This window comes from Penicillium digitatum, chromosome 1 (genome assembly GCF_016767815.1).
Source record: "Penicillium digitatum chromosome 1, complete sequence".
NCBI classification, from domain to species: Eukaryota; Fungi; Ascomycota; class Eurotiomycetes; order Eurotiales; family Aspergillaceae; genus Penicillium; species Penicillium digitatum.
Genome location: NC_089384.1, coordinates 1,300,681 through 1,321,907, shown reverse-complemented (window position 1 = coordinate 1,321,907; position 21,227 = coordinate 1,300,681). Strand labels below are relative to the sequence as shown.

Sequence of the window (21,227 nt, the reverse complement as noted above, 5' to 3'; positions counted from 1 at the left end):
TGAGACGACACTCTGAGACGACACTCTGAGACGACACTCTGAGACGACACTCTGAGACGACACTCTGAGACAACACTCCGAGATCATACTTTGAGATAACCCCTCGAGGGTCCCTTACAAAGGCGTCTGGTTAGACACCTCAGAAAATGGCGAACGAGGACGTTGCCGTTGTCCGGGTCTACAAAAGACTAGTGGACAGTCTCCTGAATCGCGCCGCGCAGGTCAAGCCCGACAAGCAGATCGAACCCCCTTTGACCGAAACACACTTTGGCGAATCGATATGGCAGGTGCCGTCTGAGGATGAAAAGGCTACAAAGCACTTGAGCCCACAGACTAAGCTTGCGGCCGTGGAAATCGCGTTTCGCGAGAAGTTCTATCGCGTTTTGGTATGGCTCCTACAAAGCTCTAGTCCCCAGGGCATTGTTAACAGTTCGTCATAGGCCTCAACTTTCATCGATGACCCTGCTTTCATTCAAATCTGGAACCTCCTCGACATCGTATCCATCTTTTCTGATAATGGTCAGTCTCCGCACCCCACCCACAATCCATCCGGCTCTAACAACCACCAGAACAATGTGAACCCGGCCTTATTTTCTGGCTCATCGAAGAGCTCTTGGATAGTCAAACTATTGATGGTTGCCGCAAGGTGTTCGACTACTTGGAGTCCCGAAGGGAGAGGAACACCAAGGTTTGCATGGTCCCTCATCTACTGGATCTGTTGCAAAGCTGACCACGCAAAAGAAACACTTCAAACAGAAAAGCTTAGTAATTTTACGATCATGCAATGAGCTTCTTCGCCGGCTCTCGCGCGCAGAAGATACAGTGTTTTGTGGCCGGGTGTTTATCTATCTCTTCCAGAGTTTTCCACTTGGAGACAAGAGTTCGGTTAACCTTCGTGGCGAGTTCCACTCTGAGAATGTTACAACTTTTGATGAAATTGCGAAAGATTCTGCTGAGAAGAAGGAGCAGGATACAACAATGACTGATGGAGCTGAGCCCACAACACCCGGAGTGACAGCGGCGGGCCAGGCCGAGAATTCGAAAGTGCCCAAGGTTGTTGTTTCTGCTAATGGTGAGAAGAAATCAGATGAGGTCGACTTGAATTCGCTCTACCCGCTTTTCTGGAGCCTTCAGGCCTATTTCTCCGCGCCGAGCAAGATGTTCGACGCTGAACGGTTTACGTCATTCAAGACTGGAATGGAAGCTACGCTAGATGCATTCAAAAGCATCAACACTGAGATGGAAAACGAGAGCTCTGCCCGAGCCTCGGAAGATGCTCGCAAGTCGAACAAGCGCAAGCGCATCGCGGACGGCACTGAAGTCGCCACTAGCTTCAACCCGAAATACTTGACTAGCCGGGATCTGTTTGACCTCGAAATCAGCGATACTGCCTTCCGACGACATGTTCTTGTCCAGGCTCTTATTCTCCTCGACTTTCTGCTTTCTCTCACATCCAAGTCCAAATCACGCCTGGCCGATACGACGAACAAGTCCGTTCTCTACGGTTTTACTTTGAATGAGGAGGATACTAGGTGGGCGACCAGCATGCGAAAAAGCATCGAGGGATATCTGCAACAAGGGCCCGGGGGTAAATTCTACTATCGCATGGTAGACACAGTCTTGTCTCGAGACAAGAACTGGGTGCGATGGAAAGCCGAGGGCTGTCCATTGATTGAACGACCTGCCATCTCGGCGGCGGAGTACACGACTTCCCGTGAGCATGCCACCAAAGCGTATGCCAACAAACGCCTTCGTCCATCCCCGATGGGCTCTCTCGATTTGAGGTTCCTTGCCGACACCGAGGTACTGGCCAATATTGAGCGTCTCAAGGAATCCGACCGATACAGCGTTCCTTCCGCGGACTCGTTCCTGAAGGGCATCATGGATGATGAAATGGACATTGACATGGCGATGACCGACGAGGACAAGGCGATTGCCGAGGGCGCCAAAGCCAGCAAGTCCTGGCGAATCTTGCGTCTTGCTGCGAAAGGAAAGCTCGCCGCATTCGACAAAATAGGAGAGGGCAACAACCTACAGGTCTTGTTCGAGAGTGCTACAGCGACTGAGGATAACACTGAGCTCAGTTCCTCCGGTGACACCAAGGATATCTCCCAATCCCTCGATGGAGCTCAGGAACTACCTGTTGAAATCAAAACGCTCGCTGAAGCGAGCGAGGCTGCTGAGGGTAAAGATGAGATGCCTCCCGGTCGGTCAGAAAGTGCCCAGGACCTTCAGGATGTAACCCAGGGCATACATGAGCAGGAAATGCAATTCAGAAACAAAGACGTCATCAGCGAAGAACAAGGTCCAAGCCCGGATGACCATAACGAACAGGCCCTTGCCGCCGCCAGCGCCTCGAAAGAGGACTCTGCCACGTAAAGCCGATTTGTGGCTTGAAGATATTATTCTGGAAAATCAATGGCTTTGACCCCTTCTCTCCGGAGAAAATCCTCCAATGGGCACCGTCTCGCGCAGTCATGCCGCGCGACCAACTACATCCAGATAATCGAGGCAAATTTGCTGGATTTCCTCCGTCAGTATCATGGCGCCGTGGACGCCATGATCCGGGAACGATATTACTACATCCGTGCGCCTGCATTATTTGCGAAACATCTGCTGGAACGATTCAGCACTTGAAGTTTTTTTTTTTCGAAAACGAAAATCTGAGCGTGTCCTAAATCGTCCCTCCAAGACGGACTTGAGCCTGTATCCGGCCTACTTGGGGTCCATTCTTCGAGCTTGTTTTTTTTAATCTTATTTCTTTTTTTCAAGAACCCCTCAGGGTCGCTATCAGTCCAGCTTCATCGGAGCAGAATCGGACAACGATGCTGCTTAGACCGAAACAAAAACCACAAACTCATTGGACCCATTGACCGATTGCGGGCACTCCTGAACCAAATCCAGCATTCTACGGGAAGCGGGTCACACGCAGAAGCTTGGAACTTCGCACCTGGGGCCTTGATGAATTAACTAACGTGGCGACTACAGTTCTTCGACTGATCGGCAACTCTAATACAAATGACTTGAAAGGGTTCCTGCAGAAGTACGGAGTAGCTAAAGTAGAAAAAGAAATTATCACGTTCAAAGTTCTCCAGAACTCACCAATTTCACGCAAGTGGCGTTGGCGTGACAGCCATGTTTCACTTTTCCTTCATTTTTGTTCTTTTTTGGTATCAATAAGAAAACTAGGCAAGATTAGGTGGTTTATTACGGAGCAGGCAGTAATATTAAGCGACTTCATTCGAACCAACTCATTCCCCTCCCCCCCCCCAAAAAAGGAGAGAATATGGAGTCTCCAGGAGCCAGGAGCGGTATGATATGCTCCGTCCAGAAGAATCACAGAGAACAACCCGATTGAACCGTTAGGTGCAGAAGTGGGCTCCTACCCCCACCCGTCCACTTGGATTGGCCCCCTTTTTCGTTAGAAGAATCCTTCGCTTCGACGGAGAACGGAGTACGGAGTAGTTCGTGAGGATGTACAACAATGTGGTAGTTCAACTATAACAAAATAGGGTTCGAGAAGAGCAAGCGAAGCCCCCTCAAAGGAAAATTGCGCACTGATCCTATGAAGTCCAATGCACCTGTGTAGACTATTCAGTGTCCACTGAGGTAAACAAATCAAATCCAAAGCACAAGTCCAACAGTCTGAACCACTATCGACACAAGCGTTGAGGTTAGTCTCCATCAGTGGACACCCGCTATACAAGAGATGGAAGGTAGGTATAACGGTGGCCATGTGGCCCGATCTCATGCACTGGCCATGTGGAAACTATATTTTGCAATTTTGATTTTGTACAAAGTACTCCGTACTCTGTACTCCCTACTCCATCCTATATGGAGCAAATGGAGGACGGAGTATGGATGAACCGATGAATGTTCTTGGAGATGTCAAATAAAATCTGCGGGAGCTTTTTTTTTAAGTTAAAATTTTTTTCATCTTCTCGTTATGATCCACTTTGATTCTTTTTAGGCAAAATGCGATAGTCACCTTGCTAGATCGGGAACTGTCTATACCTGTATACGGAGTACGGAGTACGGAGTACGGAGCACATGTATACGGAGTACAAGTTTACAGAGTACTCCGTACCTGTATACGTCTCTAGCAGAGCACAGGTTATCTACTCCGTATGTTGTACTCCTTACCATATGCTCTATTTTGAAGTTGTATCACCCCGTGCTCCGCACTGCACAGCCTACTATGCTGCAAATTGTTAGATTAACTCTCAAATTAATCAAGGGGAAAAGGGTCTCATCCGGCCAAGAGATCGGCCTGTGCTACCCACTTCCTCTTCTAAAGTCCTAGAATTAAGTATTATTAAGGATGACAGGGTATCTACTTACATTGTACGGAGTCTGAAGGATACAACATCGCAGCTTACAACTTGTTACTGTATATGAGTGTATAAGGGAAGATACACTCAATCTGGTTTCCCCGCACAGCACGTTCCAGAAGGGAGATTACAAGGACGAACATCATACGTTGCAACGGTGATCCTGATCCTTCTTTCAATTTAATTTCATTCGTTTATTTTTAATTCTAATTTCTTAATTCTTATTTCCTGTACGGAGTACGCCGAGTAATTCTCTTCATAAAAAAAAAAGAATTTTATTAGAAAAGAATTTAGAACGATCATCATTTTGACCGTGCGATCGAAATCCAACGGCTCCGAGTTTTCTCCTCCGAGATCCACCTTGACACTTTTTTATTTTCGAAGCAAATGGTGTGTGTACATGTATATCTAGGTATCTACAACATAGATAGTTATTCGGGATGTTCTGTCGGGAAAAAAAAAATTGATGCCCTGACATAGGACTTTCTATGAATCCTATCCGATATCCGATGTACCCGGTACAACAGACTCTTCAGACCTTTCTGACCCACAGGCTCAAAGAGTGTACGGAGTACCGTTGAACGCCTCATTTCACCTGCGACTCGAATGGTTTCACATTGTGGAGATTTCCAGGGGAGCTATCCTACCGAACCATGGGATATTTTCTGTGAGGAAACGGCCCCCTTTGCCATCTAATTTGGTGATTTTCGCAAGGTCCGCTTGTTCCTGAACAAGGTAACCGCCGTTCTAATGGAACTATCGAAATTTCTTCGGAGGCACTACAAAGGTTACACCGCTCCGATAAACTGGAGCCATTTTCTGAAGTCTCAAACATTGCTCAAATGGTGTTGTATATACTCCATACTACATCCTCCGCATTGGTTCATTCTTATTTGGAAGTTTTAGGTATATTGTTCTCTGAAGACGTTTCTACCCTTTCCTTTTTTTTTTCCATGTCGTTCTCTTATTCTTTCCAAGATATTGGTAATATCTCCAGTCTCGACTCATCTTCGCTTCTTTCCGAGGCAGTGGCGGGCAGCCAGCTGAGTGGCTGGTTCTTTAGCTCCGGCTTAGGGTGCCCGCTTATGGGACCCAACATGCCACTAAACGTAGTCCTTCCCACATGGCCTGGTATGCGTCCCGAGGGTCTTCCGAGGGTCTTCTATTTGTAACGTCCCATGCAGGAATCCGAAGTTTTAATTTTTTTTGGTTTTTTTTTTTCTTCTCTCTTTCTTCTCACCTCTACGAAGTATACATACTCGAACCAAGTTGTTGTCAATTTCACTTCAATGTAGAAAACAAAAGACATACAAGTAGGGGCATTGTCGCTCCCCTTTATCTTCCTTTCTTTTCCTCTCCGGGTCTCGGGGTCCCGCAGGACCCATTTATATCCCCTTTATCGTCCAAGCCTGAGCTAGGTTGACGTGGTGGTTCCTAGCCTTTCAGCTTAGGCGGACCATACGATTCCCACATTTCCATGGATCCATGCCCCTTGAACATTCGGCCGTGACCATTGTGATAAACGCTTGTTCTGTGCACGGTAGTCTAGCTATTCTCCTACCCCGTATTTGGACTCTTCTGTACCTGTCACATCGTATCCAGGGACGCCTTACGGGTAAAAGGGCTTCTGCCGACTATGGGCATGGGATCGGAGGCTGCAACTGTCTTCTCCGAGCCGATCCTATAGGTTTCTGATACTGACTAGCTATCTGTATCGTTCCATACCATCTGTAACCTGACGTTTTTACCAACGAGGTTAACGGCTGCCGCTATGGACCGTTTGGTATAGGATCTTCATACAGGGAAATAGATCTGGTGCTGATCTGTGGACTCGCTGAGTCTGTGATCTGTTGGACTTTCTACTTCGTACCTATGTACTCCGTACTCCGTACATGTACAACATTAGTCTCACCCTCCCCGGCCCACCCTCTGAGAATTGGTTTTGGCTGAACTGCTTGTGCTTCTCTCTTGATTTTTTTTGTCTTTCCGTTTGGACTTTGAATCATCTCTCATCTATGTAGGCTACAAGGGGTGAAGAGGTATCCTATTTCCAAGTGATCACTTGCATCCTTTTACTTTGTACGTGGGAATTTGTCGAGTTGCCAAAGTGGTGGACCCTGGGGCCATTCCGTTTAATATCCCTGTATTTCCACCGTTACCTCGCTTGGCCATTAAGAGCTATTTGCCTCACAGCATATCTCCGGTCGATCCTAGTCTAGCGGCGTGTGTCCCAGGTACCACATTTTCACTTTGGTGGGTGCTTCTCTCTCAACACCTTATAGCTACTGCCCAGCTGCGTAACGATCATCAAAATCAATCGGGGCCGATCTCAGATCCAGGAAAGGGTAAAAAAAAAAGGATAATAAAGGCTGGAGACAGTTGTCCCGCTTGACGTCTTATCCTCGTTTAGGCCTTGTTTTTTTCCCTCTTTTCTCCTCTTCTGGAAGACACACCGGTTCCTTTTCACCTGTCATTCTTTTGGCGCCTATAATCCCCTTTCTTATTTTCTCCAACTTCTGGAACAAAGCAGCTTCACCCTTTACTTTAATTGCAGAAGAAATCCTGACCCTTTTTTTTTGGCGGCACTTCCATCAGACCCACCAACGTCTCATATCGGGGGAAGTCTACCGTTTCCTTTTTGGGCTAGAATTTCTCCTATTGTTTCTTTTGACAAAAAGTCTTGACTCTACCTCTTTTTCCTTTTCAAAGGAGAACTTGTCTTTAATCTTGAACGATCGTGGGTAAGGGTAACAAACACACATACACACATACACACACACACACACACACACACACACACACACACACACACATATACACACATACACACATACACATACCCAAACCAGACCACGTACCATGTCAGTCGGTGGCCCTTGCCTTTGGTTGCCTTCGTTATCTTCGCCAGTTCCTTCGCCCCTATCTACAGTTTCATCTCACCTATCAGCGCGAAATAGCGAGAGACTCTCTTTGGGGCCCAGGACTATCTCACCGCGACTATCAGTGCAGAAGAAAGAGGAGTCTGGCGTTCCTGTTCCTGTGCACGTTCCCGCTCGTTCTGTGGATATGCAACCGACTGGTTATAAGACTGAAAACACCTTGAATAATCCGGTGGCACAGCCTGTCAGCATGGGTTCGGCGCCGTACTTGGAGAGAGATGTTGCACGGGATACGGTCAACCACCGGCTGGAGACGGCGAAACAGGATATGCTTCCGCGTGTCAAATTGGAGATTCCAAGTCTGAATCAGCGGGGTTTTTCAACTGTTCAGCCCCTGGTCGGGCACGGTGACCATCCTGAAGAGATGGGTGTTTCTTCGTTTTCTGGCTCGCATGACTCGAGAGACGACCACGAGAGAGAATCGACAATCAGTCCTGATGACGATAAGGATATGATGGGTAGCGATGATAATAGATCGCCTTCGATGGAGAAGAAGAAGATGAAGCGTTTCCGGTACGGAACTTTGTCTTCGAGGCCCGGCGCACTGTTGCTGACAGAAATATAGTCTAACACATAACCAAACCCGCTTTCTGATGAGTGAGTTCACTCGCCAGGCACATCCCGATGCGGCTCATCGAGAACGTCTGTCGAGGGAAATCCCTGGTTTGACCCCGCGTCAAGTGCAAGTCTGGTTTCAAAATAGGTAGAGTGTTCAACTAGTAGAATCGTCCGTCCTTGGCTAACGTGGATGTGCTGCCAGGCGAGCAAAGCTCAAGCGTCTCACTACGAATGATCGGGAGAGAATGCTCAAATCTCGAGCCCTTCCTGACGATTTCGATACCACAAAAGTTCTCCGCACGCCCTTTGGGGGCAAACAATCAGGTGTGACGCCAGTGGCATCCCCACAAGGTTACGGTGTTCCAAATCCTGATTTCGGGGCTTTGAGAACACTGCGTACCGACTGCTACGCCCGGCCAAACGAAGAGGAGTATCTCGTTTCGCCTCTCAGCTCTGCATCAACGGCGGGGACCTACATGTCCTCGACTGGAGGACGAAACGACAGCATGTCTCAGTCGAATGTAATGTTCCGTACTGCTGCGTCCGCCTCCATGTCCGATTTACATAGATCCATCCGCAACGATTATCCCGTTACTAGATCAAGCAGCTTGTCCGACGCATCGGCCCATCCGTCGCCATATGCGGGGTATCCTATGCACAATCGCTTCGCGGGACCACAGCCAAACCAGCCAGGTCTACCGTACATGAGACGGCCCATGGAATACGCTATGCCTCGTCATCCGGGTATGGGACCTTATGATCAACATCAATCATTCGAGGGCTCAGTGTCGCCGACAGACACTCAAGCTTCACATATTACCTACGATATGAACAACCTAGGTTAGTGTTCTCTCCTTCTTTCGACATTCTCCAACCAACTTCCTAACATGATGATTTCATGCAGGCCCCCAACAACCGAACTACAGTCTTGGAATCGGCTCTCAATTACCGACCCAAGGCCGACCCATGGCCACCATGCAGAACCTGCCAGTCTCGGCAGCACAAGATTACCGGCCTTATTCCTACGATACTACCGCAGGCCCAATGGGCACACCAATTCCCTACACGCAAGCAAACACCTCAACTTTGAATCTCCCTACTTCAGAGCCATCTTACAACTACCCCAACTATATTCAGCAATGAGAGGAGCAAGACAGTGGGCTTGAAAAAAAAAAAATTCGGCTTCCACTTGTCTACTAATACGACACCCCTGTTTTGCTTTCCACGTCCCCCATCTTCATCCCCATCTCCATCTCATCTCTCTCATCCGCCTTCTGTTAACTGGTTAGCTGGGTTAACCAAGGATCTGTGGTCTATATCAGCGAGTTTTAATCATTAATCATTCTCATAGCGTTCAACAGTTCTGGTTTTTGTTTTATGGGCTTTCTTTTTGGATATCATCTGTGCCTTGTGTTATCAAATCTCTTTTTAAAAACTTTTCCTTGCCTGCATGTGCATTGTTTGGTTTGATTTCACATCATGTTGTTCCCATTCGTTCGCGTTTCTTTTGGTCCGGTCTGGAATCTAGCGATCATTGTCTGGGAGACAGTTTGTCTAATTTTAATTGTTTCTGGCATAGCCTCGGGGTGAATGAAGGGTTGAAACGGTATAGAGATGCTACTGTGTTTAGAAGCGGACAGACTATCAAGTCTACAATTCATTTGAATCAAATACACCAAGTTGTTTCTCTACTTTCCTCCAATTCCATGGCACTGTACACATCCTGATATCCAATTTTCTTTGTTCTGTACTAGCATTGAACTTTGACTCATTAAGGTCAGAGCTCCCGATGCAACTAAACGATAGTCCCCTTGCTTACATACCCTATATAGGTCATCCAAATCCAACACAGCGAATCAGAGTCAAGACAAAAGTAATCAAATTCTTCTCGCCTCTACGCATCCACCGTCAGGCCATGTTATCCAGCCACTCAAGAGGCGCGTATTTGCTAGTCTTCGCGACAAGCCAATCAGCATCTACCAAAACAGAACGCCACATCACGTGATGAATTGCCTTCTAGCCAATCAAAGCTGCTTAATTGGTAATCACTACTCATCTCTGACGCATGCAGAACAATATAAAACAACCTGTAGAAGCTGTGTAACATTTTTTTCCATATACACTCTCATCTTGATTCAAACAGTATCTCATCTCTTCATCTTTCATACTCCCATCTTGCAAATTCACAAACTCCCTCATTTTCAACATCATCTCTCAAACTTCAAAAAGCGACGTAATATCAAATCAACCCGCCAAAATGGTCCACCCCACTATTACCTGCTGCAAGATCACCAAAGACGGCTCCTGCGTCTGCGCCGCCCAGGCCAAGTGCTCCTGTGGCCAGCAGAGCGCCCTCCACTGCAGCTGCAATAGAGCTTCTTCCGAGAACGTTGTTTCTGGTCCCCGCTGCTCATGCCGTATGTGATGCCACTACGCTGATAATTCGGAAGAAACACTGTACTAACACATTTGAAATAGGCTCTCGTCCAGCTGGCCAATGCACCTGTGAGCGCTCCGTCACCGAGAACCAGACTATCACTGGTGAGACTTGTGCCTGTGGCAGCCGTCCTCAGGGTAAGTTTTAGTTTCCGTCTACAAATGCGATTTGTGATATTGAATGCCCTGCTAAATTTGACTTTAGCTTCTTGCACTTGCGAGAAGGCCGCTGCCTTTGACTCTGCCCTTGAAGTTGACTTCACCGGTACTGCCTAAGTGACTCGATTCACTTCTATCTTTGCTTTGATAATTGCATTTTTCAACCCCGCCTTGATGGGGTGGTGGCGTCTTGGGCTTGGGCATTTTTTTACTGGATGAGGTTGCTTGGGGTTGTCAAAATAATTACTACAACATAAATGATACTTGAAATGAGACATTAATACTATTCAATTTTTACTACTCCGTACAAGATGTATCGGCACCAACCGGGTGCCAAACGCAAAGAAAGAATTGCGAGTAACTTTATAGGCTACTTTGTTTCATGGGCTAAAAGCCAATGAAATGGACTTGGGGTAGCTCCAAGACGGGAATGCACATGCTTCTTAAAATAGACTTGGTGCAACCTGTCGAGCCTCAAAAGCTTGTTTGGAAGGGGATATGCAGATTAAGGGGAACATGTTGAAACTGTCATTAGACAACCTCTTTTCTGAGTGTCTTCTACATGGGGGGGGGGGGGGGGGGGGTTTCACGGGGAATCAGTCTCTTGCGATTCAGTTCCGTAGGCTGATTAAATCTACAACTTTTACTTGCCCCTTGCACCGCCACATCGGATCAGTATTCCTCCGCTGCCACACACCGCCACAGCGGAACCCAGGCTGATCGACAGCGGAAGTGACCCAAATGAATTACGGAGCGGACAAGTTATGGGGAGGGACTCATCTCGACTTCGCGTGTTGCTCTGCCTGTTTATCCTGAGATCTCTAAACTAGGCGCTGTTCTGTATGTTACCGTGGTTCAATCGGATACCTCCGGCCCACACCAACCACCCACTGCTGACAAGCTCCCCAGAATTCATCTCCCTCACACCCACACCCAACCCCCCTGTTTTCCCAGAAACTTCCACGAGGCCGGAAATACATCACCTGACACGCCGCACGGCCAATGCCCCATAATCGAATCGCCAGCATAACCGGGACATGGTTGTGTGACGTTGTGCGTCCGATCGCGAACCCCCTGAGGTGATAATCCCGCGTGGCATGCGAGGGCGAACCTCGATCAAAATCCCCGCCATACGATAGTCGTTAATTCTTTGTCGCGTCCGTGGACTGATAAACACGCTACACTATTGCCGTCGCCATGTCGTCCATGCGAGGGCTTGTGCAGTTCATTGCTGATCTGCGGAATGCCCGCGCTAGAGAGCTCGAAGAGAAGCGCGTGAATAAGGAGCTCGCCAACATTCGGCAGAAGTTCAAGTCTGGAAGTCTGAATGGTTACCAGAAGAAGAAATACGTTTGCAAATTGCTCTACGTTTACATTCAGGGTTACGATGTGGACTTCGGCCATCTCGAGGCTGTTAACTTGGTCTCATCGCCCAAGTACTCCGAGAAGCAGATCGGATACTTGGCTGTCACATTGCTTTTGCACGAAGAACATGAGTTGCTTCATTTGGTTGTCAACAGTATTCGGAAGGATCTGCTCGATCATAATGAATTGAATAACTGCCTGGCCCTGCATGCCGTCGCGAATGTCGGCGGTAAAGAGCTTGGAGAAGCACTCGGCTCTGAGGTTCACAGGCTGCTTATTTCGCCGTGAGTTTGGGACCTTCCTTGTTCTGGTTATGATTATCCTAAGATTTCCTAGAACCTCCAAAGCTTTCGTCAAAAAGAAGGCTGCTTTAACGTTACTTCGGTTGTACCGCAAATACCCCGGCATCGTGCGAAACGAATGGGCCGAAAGAATCATATCGATCATGGATGACCCTGACATGGGAGTAACGCTCTCTGTCACCTCTTTGGTCATGGCACTAGCTCAGGACTTGCCAGAGGAATACAAAGGCTGTTATGTCAAGGCTGCGCAGCGGTTGAAGCGGATCGTGGTTGACAACGAAATCGCACCGGACTACCTCTACTACCGCGTACCGTGTCCATGGATTCAGGTTAAGTTCTTGCGCCTGTTACAATATTATCCTCCATCACGTAAGTCTATTGCCGTGGTAACTTATAACTCGGTTTCTCACATACAATTACAGAGGACAGCCATGTTCGCGAGATTATTAGAGAGTCTCTCTCTCAGATGATGCTAGCTGCAATGGAAACACCCAAGAACGTCCAGCAGAACAATGCCCAAAACGCCATTCTCTTCGAAGCCATCAACCTCCTCATCCACCTCGACTCTGAGCACAATCTCATGATGCAAATCTCCACCCGCTTAGGCAAATACATTCAATCTCGGGAGACCAACGTTCGATACCTTGGTCTGGATGCGCTGACCCATTTCGCCGCTCGAGCTGAAACCCTTGACCCGATTAAAAAGCACCAGAACATCATCCTGGGCTCGCTTCGAGACCGCGATATCAGTGTTCGTCGCAAAGGATTGGACCTGTTGTACAGTATGTGTGATACCAGTAATGCCGGCCCCATTGTCAACGAGCTTCTGCGATACCTGCAGACCGCCGATTATGCCATTCGAGAGGAAATGGTACTCAAGGTCGCCATTCTGACCGAGAAATATGCCGCCGATGCACAGTGGTACATCGATATGACATTAAAATTGCTCTCATTGGCAGGTGAACATGTCAACGACGAAGTATGGCAACGAGTGATTCAGATCGTGACCAACAACGAAGAACTACAAGCCTATGCAGCACACACCTTGCTGGGCTACATGAAGTCCGATTGCCATGAAAGCTTGGTGAAAATCGGCTGCTACGTCTTGGGCGAGTACGGCCACCTCATCGCCGAAAATGCAGGCTCAAGCCCAATTGAGCAATTTATGGCCCTACAGGCCAAGATGTTCTCCAGCTCCGACAACGCGCGCGCCATGATTCTTTCGTCCTTCGTCAAGTTCGTGAATTTGTTCCCCGAAATCAAACCCCAGCTCTTGCAAATCTTTCGCCTGTACAGCCATTCTCCCGATTCCGAACTGCAGCAACGAGCATTTGAGTACCTGTCGCTGGCTACTCTCCCGACCGACAATCTGCTGCGAACGGTCTGTGATGAGATGCCGCCCTTCTCGGAGCGAACCTCCATTCTACTTTCTCGGCTGCACCAGAAGACAGCCGGTGCAAGTGAGAAGAAGACCTGGGTTATCGGTGGAAAGGATGCGAATGCGGATAAGCAGGAAATGCTCTTGGCACAGAACACCGGTCTCAAGCGCACCTTCACGACAATCGTTAATGGCACACGCACTGGATCCGTTAGTAATCCAGCCAGCCCAGCAAGCGCACCCAATGCAGTCAGTGCATCGGGCGACTTGGCAGGCCTGGATCTCAGCGGCCCATCAGCCCCAGCCCCCAACATGGCCAGTGCCGCTCATCTTACCCCAGAATGGGACATCGGCTACAACCGACTGTTCTTCTTGCGTGAGGGTGTGCTCTTCGAAGATGCACAGATCCAAGTCGGACTGCGCTCGGAGTACCGCGGTCCTATGGGTGTCGTGAAAGTTTACATCTCGAACAAGTCCACGTACCCCATCGGGTCTCTTACCACTACCATCGATAACCCGGCCTCCCCTCAATTGAAGATCGACACGAGGAACCTGCCCGAACCAACCATCCCGGCTGCCGGACAGACGCAGCAGACTCTGTTCTGCACTGCGCACGGCCCCTTCACAGAGGCGCCTACCATCCGTATTTCATACTTGGCCGGTGCTCTCCAGGCTTACACACTCCAGTTGCCTGTCCTGATGCACCGTTACATGGAATCCTCGTCTCTTTCGGCCGAGGAATTCTTTAAGCGATGGCGCCAGATTGGCGGTGGACCGCTGGAATCCCAAAAGACCTTTGGCTTGCTAGGTAAAAGCAAGACAGCCAACGAGAAATTCACTCGGAGGATTGTCGAGGGATTCGCATTCAAGATTCTGGATGGGGTCGATCCAAACTCTCAAAACATTGTTGGTTGTGCTGTGTACCAATTCGAGGGAGGTAAGACCGGCTGTCTGCTGCGGCTGGAGCCCAACTACGAGAAGAAGGTATGCATCAGCAGTGGTTTATGTTCTTTGTTCTTTGGGTATCGTCACGCTAACTCTTTCGCTCAGATGTACCGTGTCACAGTTCGTGCGACCCAAGAAGAGGTCCCGCAGTCACTGGTTAGACAGATGCAAGTGAAGCTGGCGCAGGGCATGAGAGCAGACGAAGTCTTTGATTAGGCGTCTGCAGGTGACAAGGAAGTATTCATGTATATCTCTGACTGAATAACCACGTTAAAATACTAGCAAGTTCCTGTGGAACAATCACATCCCTCGCATGTGTAAATCCTTGCCCGCAAAGTCACTATAGAAATCCTTTTTACATAGGGTGCATCTAATGCTCAGCATTCTCAGTGGGTCATACCACCTGAAGCCCCAATCCTTTTGAAATCTAATCTTCACGCAATCGTAAATCATAACCACCCCAGCCCTCAAGCTCAAACGACACTGGCCTCCGCCTTGGGCGGTCGATCCCCAAAGATCGTAGTCCCAACGCGAACCTGATCACTACCAAGAGCGATCGCCCCTTCAAAATCGGAGCTCATCCCCATACTTAGTTCCAACCCAGCCTCATCCCCAACCAATCCAAGCTCCTTTACTACCCGATCCCTCGTCTCCCTCAAACAAACAAAATCCTCATTCTCATTCTCCACCGTCGTCACCTGCGATCTGGCAATAGCTCCAATAGTCATGAGACCCTGCAACTGAAGCCGGGGACACTGCTCACGAACATATCGACAGAGCGCCGCCGCCCCAGCAGGCTCAACACCAGCCTTATTCTCCTCGCCAGACGTATTGATCTGGATATAGATCCGCAGCTTCCCATCCTCCTCGTGGTTGGTAGCTGCCATCGCAGAACCCCTCTCGCTCCAACCTTTATCCAGCAGTTTCGCCTTCTTCTCCGAGTCCACGCTCTCGACTGCCCACAGCCCGCGCACGTCCCGTGCAAGCGTCACACACTTGTTGCTCTGCAGCCCACCGATGAAGTGCCATTTGATGGTTGCGGGTAGCAGCCGCGATTTCTCGAGTAGTTCTTGAAGGTAGTTCTCTCCGAAGTGGAGTTGCGCCCCTGGAGCTTGGTGCAGGGCTAGGGCGTCGGATGCGGGCTTGAGTTTAGAGACGGCGACGAGTCGGATTGGTTTACTAGGAATCGGGGATTGGAGGACAGCGGTATTCACTCGCGCACGTACAGCGGTTAGGTTTGAGAGGAGTGTGCTGACGCGCGCTGGTGTTGCTGGGGTCATTGCTTGGGGTTCGGGTGGTGTGTTGGCTGTCATTGCACACTGGGTGGGGTTGTTGGTGTTGGTTGTGATTGTTGATGTCGATGGGGGTTGGTTGAGGCGATGTGCTCCTTTTAACAATTTGTCATTGGGAGATTCGAGGTTGAGGATGGAGCATGGATTGCAATGATGTGCTCAGTCAATTGAGTTACGGTAAATCAAATCCGAGCTCTGGAAGGTGGAATTTCCATGACAGCCTCAGGCAACAATTTCCTGGGAGAGCATTCCGGCCCACGTGACTGTGACATCCACTCTCCCCAACAAAATGGTAGGGCCTAATATCCTTCGTACTCCAACTCCATACATGCAGCTGCAAAAAATAACCCGTATGTTATCTTGTCCTACTGTTCTTTTGGCCTAGTTAGCGGTTAAAAAATGCTCTAATGTAATCTATCAGTAGCGGCCTGATTTGCCTACGGGATTACTCAAGGGGCTTACGCCTCACACGTTGTTAAACTTTTTTTCCGTTTGCGTCTTTGACGATTTGATCATTGACGGTGAGATCATCTATCTCGATCTAAGAAGGTCAACTGACTTGTAAACTCAATTCTGTCTCGGCGCGAGGATTCAGTCGGCCAGTAATCCCGAACATCCTGGCGGCAAGCCAAACAGCCCTCTGCTCCAATCATATGTTGTAGATGCTGCGTGTCCAGAGATGAGAATGCGGAGCGCCCGGGTATGAGCGGATCCCTCAAGTTCGTATCAACCTGTCAGACTGGCTCTCGGCTGGTCTTGTCGATCAGATTGTCGCCGTTGAGTTTCAAACTACGGAGTAATGCATTTTTGGATCTTCCTCTCTATTTTAAATATTTTCTACATTTTCTACATTTTCTACATTTTCTTTCCGACACTGCCTTTGTTGACCCTGTTGAAACAGAACCATAACCGCCTTGTGTGTGTGTGTGTGTTTTTTTTTTTTTTTTTTTAAATCTTCGTTGAAAACCCATCCTATTTTCATTGCCCCAGCACTGCACTCTGTCCCACTCAGAGCCAAGTTTGCTGCATCAATTCTCAATGAAGAGTAGCTGGTGAATAGTATTCGAGACTGCCTGCCCAGGAGTAAAATTAGTAGTTCCAGATCCTATCGCGCCCTCGAGAATACGACTTGGTGGCAGATGTAACCTGCAGCTCTATCCGACGGATGGGGTAAGGTCTAGGTAAGGTATAAGCCCATTATTAACACAATTATAAATATATATTCATGGGCCAGAATGAAAGGAAAGGGTTTCTTTGACGTCAGCTCCAATCAATAGCCGTGGTTCCCCTCAGAGACTCGGTCAATGACCATTCATTCATCATTACAGTAGGCAGCCCAGAAGAACTTAAGAGCTTCTTGTCTGGTCGGTAGATCCGATCCTCGGCATTTTCACCTCTTTTCAGATCATCACGGCTCATTTCAGCTGGTCTCATTTCAGCTGGTCTAAACAAGCCTTGCAAATTTCTTGAGCATCTTGATATCAGTTACAAAGCATACTTCTCAGGGCTTTCCGGTCCGGCTTAGTAGCTACGCCGGAAACCATCTACACACCATTGGGCATTTGACATCCTCATTACCTTGTCAATACATCGATATCTATCTCACAAGTACTCTGTTCAACGCGTTCTGAAATTACGACAAAATCTATCTTATCGTCCATCGTCCATCAACTATCAACTATCAACACACGCTGCGGATACCTGCCGGGCACCCCGCAACAGTCAACAGTCAACTGCAACTACAACGTTGGAAGAAAAGCATCCCACAACAGCAATCATGTGCCGTCAATATTTTACACTCTACGAATGGTGTCAATGTGAAGAAGACGCCGGCAACAGCGTCTGTGCCGCCCACCGTCGGAACGGCTGCCCCGGTGTCAGCGTTGAAACCGTTCACATGCACTGCTTCTGCAACTCGCATGCCACGCATGGCTTCAAGTCTGAGAAGGAGACCCGCAAAAAGGAGAACAAGATGCGCCGCCGATCAGAAGATTCCTTTGGTGAGAAAGATTCTTTGGGGCGCCGTTGGTATCAGTGGTATCAATGGCGGGGTCTGCGGTCGCGTTGAGGTATGACATTTACAATTCTTGTATTCTCCGTTCTTTGTTTTATTTTTTTTCTTTCATTTAACAGCTCTGGCGTTTGTGGGAATTGGAGATCTCGGTTTGGATCTAGGGGAAAAATGGAATTCTGCGGGTTTCACGATATTCCATCACGTGGATGATCTAAATGATGTGCATAAGATTTGATTCCTCATTTTATTGGATTTTCATCTAATTTTTTGGGGGGGGGGTGTGTCAACTTCTATATCAGAGACGAGTTTTAATAGCATGAAGCATAACTATGGATTGTTACAAAAGTCATCAACAAAGAGAAGATACCCTAACCGTCACAATAAGAACCAAGTCAAAAGAAGATCAAAGATCAAATTCCAAAAAAAAAAACAAAACACCTCCCATCCCTGTGTAAACAATGGCCAATATAAAAATGTATTAGAATGTATCCCGTATGTCGTTGTTCTATGGTCTGGTGATTGACCAAACCCCTACCCCATGTGGCTTAAAGCATGTGAATCCCCACCCTTTCTTTGTCTCTTTGTTTCTTTTGTTGCCCCTTCCCTATTCATCAAACCTCAACCTATCATCTATTGCATTTCATTTTGTAATGAACGAGAAGAAACCTTGTGTGCCCTTGGTAGCAGAGTCGATACCTGCCAGATGGAATACAAGCTCCCCTCCACTCAGGAGGACCCGCCAATAGGGGACAATGGCGTTAAGAACAACAATACCGATGAGGCGCATAAGGAATTAATCGATTCTCTGAATCGCCTGACTTTGGCGACAGCGACTCCATTGCCTTCATCACCTGGTTTTCCCCCTGTGCCTTCCTATGCCCCCTCTAGATCTGTTCGAGCCACTCGACCTGTACCTGCTACTCCTCAGCAGCCTAACCAATCTGTTCGAGCTGTCTCTTTACAATCAAATCAGCCTGTGCGATCTGTCTCACGAATGGCCGGTTCTGTTTCTGTTCGAGACGAACGACGTGGGTCAATTGTACAACTACAAAAGCGCAAGTCCGCTGTATCTCTTCGTTCGGTCTCACAACCGCTCAAAGCATCATCTCCAACTCCTGACCCTTCACGCCGCACATCATCTATCTCTGCGGGGTCTCCAGCCACTGCAACATCGCCCGCGATGCATCTCGCACGGCTTGTCTCCAGCCCGGCTCCAGAGGCTCCAATTCTGACTGCTTCGTCTATCGCTGCTGAGCACTTCTCAAAAGAGCTTGAACTACACCGATCTGGTGGTGTCAGTACGAAAACTGCTGTTGTTGTCCATGACGACTGTTATGGCCATCGTTACTCCCAGCTAGCAGCGCCGAAACGAACTATCGAGAGCATTGTCGAACGACCGGAGCGCATACGCGCCTGCGCTGTAGGCATCTCTGCAGCGTATGTTCTCCTCGGGTCCCGATATGCGGAAGATCTCGCACTTAAACCAAGGTCGAGATTGAACAAGCCTGATGTTCCTTTTCAAATTATCAGGACTGATCGCAAGGTGCATTTGTCCGATGCTGCTGTGACGAACGTTCATGGAACCCAATGGATGTCAGAATTGAAATGGATGGGGGACCATGCAGAGTCCCGACTCATCGCAGATGGAAACGAACTGGCCAGAAAACGGATGGCAGAAGGTGACGGCCTCGGGACGAATGGTCCCGCTCTGAATGCCGGCGACCTCTACTTATGCTCAGAGTCTGTGAATGCCTTTGAAGGAGCGCTAGGGGGGATCTGCGAGGGCGTGGATCTTGTTTTCAAGTCTGGTCCAATCCAGCGTGCATTCGTCTGCATTCGGCCTCCCGGGCACCATTGTTCAGCTAACTTCCCTTCCGGCTTTTGCTGGGTCAACAACGTTCATGTCGGAATTTCACACGCAGCAACCACCCACGGTCTTACCCACGCGGCCATTCTTGACTTCGATCTTCACCATGGTGATGGGTCTCAGGACATTGCATACGATCACAACTCCAAATTACTTAACAAAACACAACGGGCCGACTTGGCTGGAGTCAATGCCGCAAAATTCAAGGAATATCAAGATGCTCCTCCATACACCAAAGCAGCAATTGGCTACTACAGCTTGCATGATGTGAACTCTTTTCCTTGCGAGAATGGCGAACGCGACAAAGTCATGGGTGCCAGCCTCTGTGTCGATGCACACAATCAGTCTATTTGGAACGTTCATCTCGAAAAATGGGCCGATCTCGACGGGTTCTGGAAATTGTACGAGACAAAATACAACGCACTGCTCATCAAAGCCCGGTCATTCCTTCGCCAACGCACGATCGACCTCAACCAGGAACGACAAGAAAATCCAAGTGCTCCACCGCCCAAGGCAGCAATCTTTATCTCGGCCGGGTTTGATGCCAGCGAGTGGGAAGGCGACGGCATGCAACGCCACGGTGTGAATGTACCGACTGAATTCTACGCCAGGTTCACCGCGGATATCATCCGCATGTCGCAAGAGGAGGGCCTCGGTGTGGAAGGGCGCGTCATCAGCGTCCTGGAGGGCGGCTACAGTGACCGCGCGTTGTCCTCCGGTGTGCTCAGTCATCTGTCAGGTCTGAGTGAGAAATCAGCGGTCAAAAGTGAGTGGTGGTCTCCAGATAATCTGAGTGAATTAGATGCCATCATAGCGGCTCCAACGCCCAGCAAAGGGCGCAAGAAGAGTGCCGCCACCTACCTGACAGCCACCAAATCCTTCGCAGCAAAGATCGTCGCGCCCGGGAGAGACCGGAAGTCCACCGAGGACTTCGATGCCAACATCGTCGCTGCCCCTTTGCCAGAAGTGAGTTGGGAAGTGGCCACGGGTGAGCTCTCGAAACTCATCATCCCCGATGGCCGCCAGACCCTGAGCTGCCGGCCGGCGGAGCTGAACCGCCAGCGGCGAGAGCAGAGCGCACAAAATGGAGGTCTCGATCTCCTCATCGGCGTCGAGAAGGGGCGCCAGCTGCGCTCGCGCAAGTCTAAGGAGTCGACCCCCATGCCCACCACTTCTCGCCCTGCCACCCCTCTCCCTGCCACCCCACGACGCCAGCCCCACAAGGGCCCGAAGACCACCGTTGCCGCCACAACCCTCCCCGCTGCCTCATGCGAGGCTTCCCCGTCTGTAGGTGCCTCCCGTCGAAAGAGCATCAGTCAGACGCGCGCGGGAACTCCACACCGGGCTGTCAGCCCCCTGAACCTCCCCCCAGTTCCACACATCTCGACTTCCGTGGGGGGAGTCAGGGGCGGCCCCCGGATAATTCTCAACATGCCAGCGCGGGGAACCCGGTCGTGACCGCAAGTTGTCCGGCGGTGCGCTGGTCGAGGTTTTTAAGGTCCCCTAAGAAGGGAAAGAAGAAGCGTGAGAGCGCCTCCGGAAGCTCGGCTGCTTCCGCCAGCAGTTCTCCCGTGATCGCGGCCAAGGATGCCGTGATGGAGGATGCATAGTGCGGCAGGCATGATTTTTTGTTCTTGTCTT

The 21,227-nt window shown here is 49.2% G+C and overlaps 7 protein-coding genes across 7 annotated transcripts; 6 read left to right on the top strand and 1 right to left on the bottom strand.

Annotated features, from left to right (window-relative positions):
• Nucleotides 1–146: 146 nt before the first annotated feature.
• Pdw03_2775 (THO complex subunit Tho1, putative) lies at nucleotides 147–2,379 on the top strand (the record flags this gene model as incomplete). The annotated part of the gene is made up of 4 exons (XM_014682246.1): nucleotides 147–386; nucleotides 441–519; nucleotides 570–688; nucleotides 742–2,379. 4 exons carry the CDS (start codon nucleotides 147–149, stop codon nucleotides 2,377–2,379), a joined length of 2,076 nt encoding a protein of 691 aa, XP_014537732.1.
• Nucleotides 2,380–7,190: 4,811 nt separating this feature from the next.
• On the top strand, nucleotides 7,191–8,971 carry Pdw03_2774 (Homeodomain; the record flags this gene model as incomplete). Its single annotated transcript, XM_014682247.2, has 4 exons — nucleotides 7,191–7,783; nucleotides 7,836–7,973; nucleotides 8,031–8,668; nucleotides 8,733–8,971. The coding sequence occupies 4 exons, from the start codon at nucleotides 7,191–7,193 to the stop codon at nucleotides 8,969–8,971; spliced, it is 1,608 nt and encodes a 535-aa protein (XP_014537733.2).
• A 1,114-nt stretch (nucleotides 8,972–10,085) lies between these two features.
• On the top strand, nucleotides 10,086–11,453 carry Pdw03_2773 (copper resistance protein Crd2; the record flags this gene model as incomplete). Its single annotated transcript, XM_014682248.2, has 5 exons — nucleotides 10,086–10,245; nucleotides 10,307–10,402; nucleotides 10,470–10,529; nucleotides 11,254–11,263; nucleotides 11,333–11,453. The coding sequence occupies 5 exons, from the start codon at nucleotides 10,086–10,088 to the stop codon at nucleotides 11,451–11,453; spliced, it is 447 nt and encodes a 148-aa protein (XP_014537734.2).
• Nucleotides 11,454–11,620: 167 nt separating this feature from the next.
• On the top strand, nucleotides 11,621–14,629 carry Pdw03_2772 (AP-2 adaptor complex subunit alpha, putative; the record flags this gene model as incomplete). Its single annotated transcript, XM_014682249.1, has 4 exons — nucleotides 11,621–12,072; nucleotides 12,125–12,459; nucleotides 12,513–14,452; nucleotides 14,519–14,629. The coding sequence occupies 4 exons, from the start codon at nucleotides 11,621–11,623 to the stop codon at nucleotides 14,627–14,629; spliced, it is 2,838 nt and encodes a 945-aa protein (XP_014537735.1).
• A 257-nt stretch (nucleotides 14,630–14,886) lies between these two features.
• On the bottom strand, nucleotides 14,887–15,726 carry Pdw03_2771 (Alanine racemase family protein, putative; the record flags this gene model as incomplete). The annotated part of the gene is made up of 1 exon (XM_014682250.2): nucleotides 14,887–15,726. One exon carries the CDS (start codon nucleotides 15,724–15,726, stop codon nucleotides 14,887–14,889), a length of 840 nt encoding a protein of 279 aa, XP_014537736.2.
• A 1,756-nt stretch (nucleotides 15,727–17,482) lies between these two features.
• On the top strand, nucleotides 17,483–17,773 carry Pdw03_2770 (Histone deacetylase HosB; the record flags this gene model as incomplete). Its single annotated transcript, XM_014682251.2, has 1 exon — nucleotides 17,483–17,773. The coding sequence occupies one exon, from the start codon at nucleotides 17,483–17,485 to the stop codon at nucleotides 17,771–17,773; it is 291 nt and encodes a 96-aa protein (XP_014537737.2).
• Nucleotides 17,774–18,422: 649 nt separating this feature from the next.
• Pdw03_2769 (Histone deacetylase HosB) lies at nucleotides 18,423–21,044 on the top strand (the record flags this gene model as incomplete). Its single annotated transcript, XM_014682252.1, has 1 exon — nucleotides 18,423–21,044. The coding sequence occupies one exon, from the start codon at nucleotides 18,423–18,425 to the stop codon at nucleotides 21,042–21,044; it is 2,622 nt and encodes an 873-aa protein (XP_014537738.1).
• Nucleotides 21,045–21,227: the final 183 nt, after the last annotated feature.